The 11,963-nt window shown below is 40.4% G+C and overlaps 1 protein-coding gene across 1 annotated transcript; it reads right to left on the bottom strand.

Annotated features, from left to right (window-relative positions):
* Positions 1-838: 838 nt before the first annotated feature.
* On the bottom strand, positions 839-10,475 carry LOC104910674 (electrogenic sodium bicarbonate cotransporter 1-like). Its single transcript, XM_010709826.2, has 3 exons — positions 10,201-10,475; positions 3,751-3,911; positions 839-1,059 (listed from the first exon to the last, which is right to left on the bottom strand). Exons 1-3 carry the CDS (start codon positions 10,458-10,460, stop codon positions 854-856), a joined length of 627 nt encoding a protein of 208 aa, XP_010708128.1. The 5' UTR covers positions 10,461-10,475; the 3' UTR covers positions 839-853.
* Between the last annotated feature and the right edge of the window lie 1,488 nt (positions 10,476-11,963).

Raw genomic sequence — 11,963 nt, 5'->3', positions numbered from 1 at the left:
AGAAATGTTAGAGCAAGCTTTAGAAGCAGAACACAGAAAGCTTAGAGGCCTTAAAGACAGCAAGATGATATCAGCTTGCTCCTTTTTCTGGGTGTTTTAAAATAGCAACTTTCAGACAAGTTTTCAAACTGCAACATGAGACAGTTTGCAGAACTCGAAGATGCAAAAATTTTTTTAACATTACTACTAACATGACTGCAAATCTCAGCGTTTGAGTAAGTATAAAGCCAGTGCCAAGGCCTCTATAGCTGTCTGTATCCACACACACTTATACAGACAACACTACACACAATAAGCACTACACATGAAGTAATTTTTAAAAGAAAAACAAAAATGCATACATGACATACACCACAAAACAATTTTAGGTTGAACAAAGCAAAATGGAAATGAGCTTTACCCACACTGGACAATGATTGTATGGCAATAAAATGCAAGCTAGATTTTACTCTCGCATAATTTTTGATTGAGTGTCATTGACACAATCTAATTAAAAAAAAAAAATCGAACACACGCAAAAGCTTCATCTCTGCACAACTATGTCAGATGATCAGACTTTTGGGTTCAGGCATGCATAGAGTTTGTTGTAAATCTCTCTTTCCTAATGTTGTTCCTACACCACCACCTACATACCTGTTGCATCCTGCTGCCTGCCACCTCCCTTCCTCTCCCTTTCCGTCCAGTGAAGATAGGGTTAGAGCAATGTGCCACGGCAAAAGCAGCCTTCAGAGCCCAACACTGATGTGTCATCAGTGTGGGTCTTGCTACGCTAATTATGCGTTAGAAAAGCATTATCATGCCAACAAAGTTAGTTTCTGGCAGGCAAGGTTGGTGGTTGCTTTAAAATGGAAGGCTATAGCCAGTTAGCCTCTGCATTACCATTATCGGGGTTGGAAAACATCCTACTTGCACTGGAGACGGTCTTTCCAATGTCTGCCAGAGAGCGCAGGTTGGACTTCTTGGTCTGGTGCCGGTGCTTCCTGAGCAGCGTGTAGGTGACTTTGTCCTTCATGTCTGCCTTCAAGAGCCCTGTCTCAATCTGATTGTCGACAATCATTTCTGTTGCACAGGAAGGGATGAGAGAAGGGAAAGGAAAATGAATCCCAAAGCCCAGAACTTGACTACATGAAAGGAGAGGAGAGGATGTTCACCATCCCATTTTGAATTCTTTTCTCCCCATCTCAAAGTTACCACCAGATATACCACTTTATTTCTAATGGAATCTCTTATAAACATTTATTGAAATGTAAGAATCACCTCCATGGAGGAAAACTCATCAGCTACCAACACACACCTTTTCCACCAAAATCCTATCCTTCCTTTCCTTTTCATGCCACTAAGCAGGTTGCCAAACAACCCTTCACAGGACAAGATTACTCCTAGCTCAGAGAGAGGGCTGCTCCAACCCTGTGTTGTGAAGAAGGTATAGCTACATCATGAGTTCCAGTATGACTCCAAAAACAGCATGGCAAAAATTCTATCAGCTTCAACAAGCCAAGTCACCTCACAGGCCCCTGCTAAAACCTAATCTATCTACAGGAAAAAGTCCTGGAGATGAGTCACTAATTAAATCTTTCATTCTTAGAACTGAAGTAAAATGACAGCAACTACAGATGGCAGAACCTGCTCCTGTTTTCAGATGACATGTTATAGGACTTCGTCTTCAGCCTTAACCATCGTCAATTTGCAACTCACTGTTTGCTTTCCATCAATTCTCTCCTCTCTGTTCTTTTGTCCCATAGGGGAGGGGTAAAGGTAGCCTGACTTATTACAAAAATCTCTACTGTGCAATAAATTTCACATTAAGTTGTTCCCTTTATTACTTCAGTTAACATGCTATCCCCCAGGGGAAAGTGGCAGCTCTTATTTGTCTACTAGTAACTTTTATTTGTGCTAATAATAAAAGTTATGCGAAAGTGAAGGCAGAACACTCACCACACTTGCTAACTCAGTGAGGCAGAAAGTCACCTTCTTCTAAAGAATTAATGCCTCTTCAAATCACTAGAGAAAAAAGCCTCAGACTTCCATTCCAACTCAGAAAAGAACGGTTATATACATGTACACAAAAGCTTTATTTTTGTTAAGTGGTGTTTTTCTGCAAGCTTTTGTTCATATTTCTTGTTAGTGATTTTTGGAATGCTTCCTTAGAACAACATGCCTTTCTTTATCAAATTTATCCTTCTCCATCTGGCAAGTATTTATTCCTTTTTGTACTTCTGATATAACACAAGTCAACAAACAGAGCTCCGTGCATTTTACTTTCCTGCCTGTCACAAGTAGAAATCAACAAAGTTATCATGATTAAATAATTCTGGAAACTAAGCCGGCAGGCTTCTTAGAAATCCCTCTGCATCTGGGTAAGGATTTGGACCTATAGCAGCAAAGTATCCCACATAGAACAGCAGTACAGCAACAGCAGCCACTAATTTGTTACTTAATGTCTTAGAAATTACATTTCATTTGGGAGATGAAAAAGGTTATTCAAGGTGACATCTCAAAGTGATTCAACCAGAATAATTTATTAAAAAACAAAACAAAACAAAACTTTGCAATGTCATGTACTGGGGTATACAGACAAAAAAAACAGGAAGACAATGCCATCTCAAGCACCTACAAAAATAACAGAAGCTCAAAACTCTGTAGGTAACATCTAACTTCAACTCTTACAAACTAATCCAACACTTGCCACTTGATATTTTATGCCAGGAAAATACTAAGCCTAAATCCTGAGATTAGGATTCAAAGCATTAATACTGTGGCATTTTTATTTCATTTTGCACTTCTACACCTCTTCACACAATACCTTCTAAATTCAGGATACTGTTTAAATGTACCTCCACTGGATGGCTCACTTCTTAGACTTATTTTCATATGACTTTTCACATGTCACTTGAAACATGATATAGGTCTCAGCAATGTCACTGAGCATTATCCTGGGCCACAGCTATTTTGACTGCAAATAAACCTTGCTATCCCATTCAGCAGAGGGAAGCATAAACTGATCCTGTGACTGCTCTTTGTCCACCTTTGTCGCAGAGGAGCACTTTTATTTTAAACCTGCTTCTAGCAGCCCAGCCTGCAAATTCATCTGAAAATAGTCTATGATCTGACCACATGAGCTCTAGATTGCAACTGTTCTGCTCAAAGCAATACTTGTTGGGCATCCCTATTCTGAGTGAGGTAGCCTCTTAAATGTCGCATTTCTGGTAGTAAACATAAATTCAGTCAGTGTATGCCTTTCCTTTCAAACGCATGTGGTAAATTTAGGATATCTACCTCAGGATCCAAATGATTCTATTTAAAACCAAAAGATAATTCAAAGCAAACATAATTCTGCTTGCTTTGAAGCAGATTCTTTCGCTCTTCTTCCTGAAATGAGAAGAACGCTTTTCATACATTGGCTATCCTTCTCCAAGTACCTTCTTGGTTTCTGTTACTCCTAGGAGGATTATTTCTTTGTTTTCCTCCTTTAATGAAAAAGTAGTGTTTTTATTATACAGTGAAAATGGATGGGCTGCCTCAAACTCCTACCCCTAATAAGAGGAGAAAAAGCCTGGGATCTTCTAACACTGTTATTTCACACTTTATTCCAAGAAGTCTTTGGCAATAATGAATTATTGAGTATTTCATTGAAAACAAAGAAGCAAAAACAGCGATGCTCAATTTCTTGCTTTCAAAGGAAACCACCATGAAGATCAATTGTAAGCTGAAGTGAATCGTTTAGAGCAAGAACAAAGGAAGCTTACTTACCCACCACCTGAGGAAGAGAAGAGGCCTCCATATCCAGCATTATTGAGCCTTTCTCTATGCACGTCCTTAACTCAAACAAGCTGTGCAGGGATAATGTGGCCACGTGAGGTTTACTCCATCGTTCCCCACCTTGTTCTACCTTCTCCTCGAACTTTATCCACCTACAAAAGGGCAGAGCAATGAGACTGTGTTAAAGCTGTTGCACCCTGTGCGTGGATCTGAAAGAAGCAAGATAGCTGAAATATCACAGCATACCAACGAGTTCAAGCACACACATTTTCCCACGCATCTCTAAGGCCACAAATCCACAATCAAGTTGCAAAGGCTTAATGAATTGGTATGTGTTAGTTGAGCAGTGATAATGCTTGTAAACTACTGCAAATGAGAGGTAAAGCATGTTATCTTTAATAGCTTTCACCAAGACTTAAGCTAACACTGTTTACCTCATGTTTGCTCCAGGTCAAGAATACAGAGGCAGTTTCAACAACTCTGCTGGCATCTCCTTCCCTCCCCTGGCTGCACACCCAGCACCTAACTCAAGCATGTCCAACCTGCAGACACCCATGACCTAACCCAATACGTTGCATCATGTCAAGTAAAGCTCTAGCACTGCTTCAGCAGCTTCAGGTAATTCAACTGATGCTTAATAACCACTTTGAAGTAGCCAGGGGTGCTGAAGAAGATAGAAAAAGATCAGCATTTCTGGAAATAGGGTGACTTGCATTGGAGTATTCAAATCTACACAATACAATCTGAAAACTTCCTCTCCTGTTTAGGGAACTGAATAAGGTCAGAGCAGGAAAAAGAAAAACCACAGAGAATGCTAAGGCAGAAAGATCAGGAAATAGATCTCAAGTTTTACATCCCTCTTCTTTCAACTGTCCACAATCCTTGCCACAGCTCCACTGGATAAGACTCAAGTCATCTTCAAGCATATGAGCAGAGGAAAAGCATCAGGGCTTTGCCAAGACTCAGCAGACCAGCCACCACTTGGGAGCACTGAACAGTAGCTACAGGAGCAGGCTAGCACAAGGCAAAGAGCAGGGGAGAAAAGCACATCCTAAGTGGATCTGAAGATGCTCTGGAGAGGATAAGCGAACCACTAATGGAAAAGACAGAAATTAAGGGTTTTGTTGTTTCCCTCCATTTGCTCTTCACTGTTTAATCATTTAACAAAGTGAGGCTGAGAAAACAGGAAGCTCATCTCTCTAGCTGAAGGTTCAAGCAAAGGTTATATAGGTTAAATACTGCTCTGCACAAAACACTCTTTACACCCCTAAACCCAAGTCATGACTGTGTGCAGGAGCTCTAGCCCAAGGATCGTGCCCCAAGCCCCGTGGCAGGGACAGTCAGGCAGAGCACGTCCCACTGCCGCTCCAGGCTCCTGCCACTGCCAGCAAGGTGCTGGCACAGAAGGGGACACAGCTGGGGAATGCACACACAGCCCTGTGGGACACAGAGAGGGACATTACACTCTAGCCTATCTAATAAAGGCGAGAGAAATGCCAGTGGCCTCTTCCTTTATTGCAGCACCTGGCTACAGCTTCACGTGAGCACAGAGTGCAGAAGGGGAAAAGGGGAAAAAAAAAAAAAAAAAAAAAAGTGTTCCAATGTAACTCAATTGCAAAGCAGAAGATGTTCTAATCCTGTCCTGAGATACTATTTTAATATACTTGGCTAAGTGAAAATTCCAGTGACTAATACAAGGGGATTATTAAGAAAAAAACATACACTTAAGGGTATGGAAGTTCACAAAATGGTTCAAAACAATATTATTAACACCAAGTGAAATTATATTTAATCCTGAAAAATGTATTATTTGAGGATTAATTAATTATGCTTTTCAACTGCAATAATCTCTTTTGAGACTTTGTTTTTAAAAAGCCGCATTTTAACCCAAGCAATGAGACTGAACTTAATATTTGAGAAATAAGGTTCTATTCTGTCCACAACACTTGAGTGTTTGCTAGGAAAGCAAAGGGATTTGGGCATCTGCAGATCTGTGAAGTTCAAAGGGCGTGTTCTGTATTCGTTTGTATAGTTGTGTGGGTAGATTGAGTCAAGTGCAGTGAGATGCTCTTTACCCTGCAACAACAAAGGCTGCAAATTATAAAGCGTTTGTACCTTTGGTGAAAGTGTATAATTCACAATTATCAATATTTGCTTTCTGTGTACTTTCCTAATGATAACACAAAACTTCAAATCTGTTGGACCTGCCACCTGACAGATTTAGCAGAGTCTCTCAGCTTCACTGACAGTCACTCAGCTCTTCCAACACACTATAGAGCTTGGAATAACCATTTTCCTAGGGAGAATCCATGCCCATCCACTTCATTGAAAACTGACTGTGAGATGCTCTCCAAATGGTCTGAAATATCTTTGAATACCTCATTCTCAAGTCTCTTCTGAAGTCCTGATGCACACATATATGCAAGTACTCAGGCAATGCTTTCCACATGGCCCTCCACACACGTAACAGATTGTTTCTTTGGTTTGTTTTGTATTATTATTCCCCACAACACACTTCACCTAGCTAAATACTTTGGTTTACCAAAGGGCATGAGCTTACAAGAAAGTGGGCACCTTCAGTTTGAACTGAACCAATCTGGTATGCTATTTCATTCACAGATTACAACTGAAGAGATAAATATGAGCTAAACCTGAAACAAAGACAGCCCAATCCACTTCCCAGGAGCCAAAGGTGTCACTCTGAAGCCAAACATGGCTTTGAGGACATTGAACAATGTGGTCACTCCTCATTACACCAAGAGAAATCCATGAAAGATTCACTCCTGCTGCAATATTTTCCTAACTAACCCACCAGAAGATACACCACTACTGTACAGTTATCATCAGCTATCCACATCCCCTCTCTTTGATAGAGATTTGAGAATACACCAGAATACCTGTTAATGTTTAGAAAATAAGCGTAAGCACGCTGAGACATACATTTGGTACTTCACATAGCATACATCTACATTATGGCAAAAATCATTCTCTTGCACCAGGTCACAGAAGATCATTAAAAGTAGGACAAAGTAGGACACTACGTGCTATCAGAAATAAACTACCAAAAGACCATACATCAGGCAAAAATGATTTATTTTTTTTAAACATGTCATTCTGCAGAAAAGCTCACTCACACCCAGAAAGTTGCATGGGAAGTAGGTGAACACTGGAAGAAAGCATTGGACTTTTAGGGCGGAGGAGAGTGGAAAGGACAAAAGAGACAGTTGTAGAGTTAAGGTTTGCAACTGCATGTATTTAGGATTATACATCTCAGAACAGAGCCTCCTGAGCATTGAAGGCAAAGCTGTCTGCACCCCAATGGTAACATGCTGTTTCAGGCAAAAGCTAGAAAAATTCTAGTGATCACATTAGAAAAAAGCTACCATGTAACAAATAACATCCATGTTGTGTTATGACTCTTGGACCTCAGAAACTAAACTGCTGACTCCAGTAAAGTTGGCACTGTGGACTTCTGAAATCTGGAACATATTGACCACCACCAGCTCCAAAGGGCAAAGATTTGTGAGAAAAATTTGCCATCAGTGCACTTGGCTGCCTCCAGAGTAACCTCTTACTCTTCAAATGTATCTCTGGGAGTCTTCAGTACGTTCAGTGTGCACATATTGTAAAGGCAATTATATCTGCTAACCAATATGCAGGACCCATCTTTCTTATTTTTAAGGCTCTAAAAAGGATTGCATAAAAGGTATGATAATATTAGAATGGGAGAAGAGGTGAAGGATGTAAATGCATTGCTTGAGAGAGCTTATGTAAAGAAACAGACCATAATTAAAGATTTAAAATGCCTATCCACCAGCTCACATATCTTTAATTCCTTCTCACTGTCATCTCATGATCTTCCTCCCATCTCCCTGCCTTGTAGAATGGCAGTCCCCACTATGGTGCACACATCTTGGTTCCAAAATGTACTGAACTGAGCCTCAAAATAGACGGTGGCCTCCAGATATTTCAAGCCTTTCCCTTTTAACAGTTTGCACTGTATCCTTTAGCTATCGGTGAAATGCAACATGCGCATATCGGTGCAAGAACTTGTAATCAATTTACTTGGTATGGATGGACAAGTTCCAAAAAAAGCCCAACAGGGAATACCTTCAGATTACCTTTAACAGCAATAAACCTTCCCTTTACTGCTCTATTTTTAATGCATTTAACACAGGGCTGTGTTATGAAGCACTGTCTACACTGAGGATGTTCTTCCAAAATGTTTCCTTATTGTTAACCACAGCTAGATACCATGCTAACAGGCAAGAGGATTATGAAAAGGAATAGGACATCGTCAAGCCCTGGCCATGGGCTGACCTTACCTACTACCAGAAATGTGCACAGGGAGGAACGGTAGCCTATTTATACCAGGGCTGGAGCACAGACCACTGAACTCGCATGAATAAAGAATCAAAACAACAAAAGGACCTCTTCTGGAAGCATCTTTTAATCAGTATCTTGCACATTCCTGACAGAAATTTTCCAAGACATGTACCAGTTACCAGCAGTTTTTCTGCTGACCAAAATGCCTCTAGAAGGGACAGTACCACTTGCTAAACTCTGATGATTCAAACACTTCTCTCCTGACAGCTTCTACCATCATTCAAGTCAGACCCAAAGCTCCAGTGAGCAACAGAGCAGGCAGCTCCTGTACCTGCTGAAGCAGAGTTAGCCAGCTCAAGCTGGTATGTCCTGCAGCAGAGCCACATGGTAGCTTTCAGCAGGTTTGGTTTTGCAAGATTAAGTCATTTCAGGAAAAATCCTGAACAATAATGCAACATGAAAGATCACCATCAACAAACTAACACACACACATCAGGAAGTTAGCCAAGGTTAGGAACTACACTGTGCTTGAACATGTCATCTCCTCTTCCAGTATGTAATATACACGTACTGTTAGAAAGAATTGTATATACAGCTCCAATTAGCTCTTCTTCTGAAGATGTATGAAGATGAAAGCATTTCCAGAGAAGAAAAAACAAACCTCTTTTTTTCTCTCCTGACATCTGATGGTAAAAGAGCATCAACATATCCTTCCATAAGTTTCTTGGAATCTAGAAGCAGATGTCTCTGAAGACATGTATTTTGTGATATGTCATGCAGGACATATCAGTCTCTCTCTTGATGGCTAGTATTTGTGGATTCCAAGAAAACAGAGCTCCCAGTATTAATATGGAAAAGAAGCAGCCAAATACAGTGCTCAGTATGAAGAATATCATTAAGGTCTGAAGTGTAAGACAGCCTTAACACATTGTCACTAAAAACCCTTCTTAAAGATCTGTACAGGGATGGGTGGTACACATGACAAAATGCAAGTGCTGATCGATAAGAGGCACAAAAAGCAGTAAAGGGAGAAAAGGATGACCAATAAGAAAGGAGTTGAAGGGTAAAAGGTGAAAAGTCTTTAAATAGGTTCTGCAAATGACAGAGAAGTAAAAATAAAGATAAGGGGGTAAAGGAGTAGGTGGTGGAACAGTTCATCAGGTAAAGATTAAGGTAGCCAAACAAGATGTACTGACTACCTCTGAACACAGCAGGGGCCCTAAAGACTGTAAGGTGGTAAAAGGGCTTAGCAGAGCCACAAAAAGGGAAATTAAAAGCCCAGAGCTAAGAGGGGGATTGGGAATAGGAAAGGTAAAGCCCTCAGCTGCTCACCAGCTAGTTAAGAATCCCTTTCTAGGGAAAGATTTCAGGCCTTGACAACATCTGCAGCTAAAAACTTACCTTTCAAGGCAAGACCAAGAAAAATATTTTCACTGTAGAAAAAAAATTAACATCACAAGACTAGAGGAGATATACAGCAGCCTGAATCCTATCCAATGGCTCCTTTTGCATTACTCAGAAATAAGCTATAGATAACTGTCAAATACAACATAAAAAAACCCATTCCAGTCCTAAATCAGCGCCGCTAAAGAAACAAGAAGAGAATTTGGTCAAAAACCTCAAAGTGGGCAATTCAAACCAGCACTTAACACATATCCTGAATGATTTCCTCAGAAGAAAAAATCTTCAGGATCTTTTGCCTATTTAAAATAAATTTTCATCACTAACGGAGTAAAAACGTTCCAACTTGTGCTGTGTGGTGGAGCCAGGCTAAAACCTACTTTTGAGTAACCGAATTAAAAGTTTTAATACATCTACAGATGTTTTATTCTTGCCCTAATATCGCCACTGTTTGCAAAGCGCTAGGTAAGTCCATATGGATTTTGACTCTCCTTTTTCCATCCATTCTAATAAGTCTGGCATTCCAATTTTTGTAGACTTGCTTTTAAATTCACGTTTAATCAAATCCTTGAATTCTCTGATTTATCCAAGAAAGGTAATTTCACCCATAAAGGCTCTTTCCTGTGGATTTTCCAAGGCATCCAGTAGTACAGACATTACCACCTAAAGAGGAATTTCCCATGAGGTTTCTGAGGTAAAGGAAAACCAACCCACCTTGCAGTCTCCTTCCATTCCATTTCTTGTCCATCAACAGCCAGAAGCTCATCCAGCTCTGTGAAAAGCTGCGGGGGTGCTGGGCTGTCATCTTCCTCTCCCAGAATGAAGCGGACACGTTCAGCAGCAGGGGAGACTGCAGAGGTGAAAATACTGCGGTTAACAGCCTGAGAGATGACCAGGGACGTGCGGCTCCTCTCCTTCCCCTTCTCCCCAAAGCCATTCAGTTGTTTCTCCAAGCCGTCTGTTCCGTCTGACATCCTACTCGTGGACAGGGGGGCGTGAGCGAGGGTCTGTGTATCACCCTCTCTTCCCTTCTCGCCTCTCACTTACTTCTTAAAACTTCAAGCTGGGAGTAAAGTTCAGGAAAACTTGCCTCTTTCTACAGTCCTTAACTATGTTACAGCAATTTGCAGCCCTTGTAAAAAAAAAAAAGAGCTATCAAGCTCAAAACCAATATGCTCTATGGTGCGTGCCCGAGGACCTTTAGTACTCTGATCAGCTGAAATCCTTAGCCCTCTTTTTTATATGACGTAAAACCAGTTTCAGCCAAACTGTTTTGGGGCTTACTGTGGCAGCATCCCATAGCTGGCTTTCCCCTCCCTGCCAGTGCAGCTCATGCTCTCATTGGCCTGCAAGACAAGCCATAACCTTCCCAGCCCTATTGCTAGAAAACACAGGAATATTTAACAGAAAGTTTGTCTCATCTATACATGAAGAATGTGACTGAATGCATTTAGTCAGGCACCAATGAACTGAAAAAAACAACTGTACCACTGGGAACAGAGTTGCCCATTCAGACAAAAGGAACTATAGCCAACACATGCTCTTCTGGTAGTGCAAGTGAAAATCATCTGTGCTTATGGTAAAGAAAAATTAGCAGAAGTCCCCTCCTAGTTAAGAAACAGATGCAACTCGAACAATTGAAAACATGGTTGTATGCATGCCAAGACCAAAGTGCATCTCCCAAAGGCGTCTGAAGCCCATGCCCCAAGATCAGCATCACTGGAGGACTTCTTGGGGTCTACAGCTTTTTTCTTATCATATCACTTTAAAACGAAGGTGTGATACTGTGAAATTTTAAGACAGACATCTTTCTGCTGAAATGTTTATTAGCATTAGAGTTTAACAGCAGACCATGAACTTTGAACAGTTCTGCTAAAAACTCCTTTCTTTTCAAAAGATCAGCTGTCTGTCTGTTGCAATACAATTAATTACACCAGTTGTCCAATCAACACTGATTCGTCAAGGGTAAACAAAGTCTCAGTGTGTAATGTGAAAAATGAACCAGGAAGAAACATACCCTTTCCTGTTTTTCAAATACCTATATGTATATATATATTATACACACACACATAATAATAATAACAATAATAATCATAAAAAAAAACTTCCATAGCTTTCTTCTTAAATTATTATGCAAGAGCTGATGCAAAAGCATTCCTTCACCAGTTAGGGTGATGATGCCTTAACAATAAAAAAGTCTTTTTTCAATTGAAAGTTTATTGACAGTCAATATAATAGACTGATACTATTTTTGTAGTTAGCAATGCTTTCGTTTCTTTTTTTTCCCATTACACTGGTTTTAATGCTGCCATTCACAGTAATACAGCAGTAGGAATAAACCTCACCAAAGGGAATACTTTTCCCCCCAAAGCTTGAGAGCTAACTAGGTTTTGCTCAAGCTCTTCAGAATGCTCCTGCAATGAGATAGAAGACCAGGCTTACCTCTGAAAGCAGTACACTTCTAAAAACAAGAAGTT

This window comes from Meleagris gallopavo, chromosome 4 (assembly GCF_000146605.3).
Source record: "Meleagris gallopavo isolate NT-WF06-2002-E0010 breed Aviagen turkey brand Nicholas breeding stock chromosome 4, Turkey_5.1, whole genome shotgun sequence".
Classification (NCBI taxonomy): domain Eukaryota; kingdom Metazoa; phylum Chordata; class Aves; order Galliformes; family Phasianidae; genus Meleagris; species Meleagris gallopavo.
The sequence above is the reverse complement of the archived record's forward strand: the minus strand, read 5'-3'. Positions and strand labels throughout refer to the sequence as shown.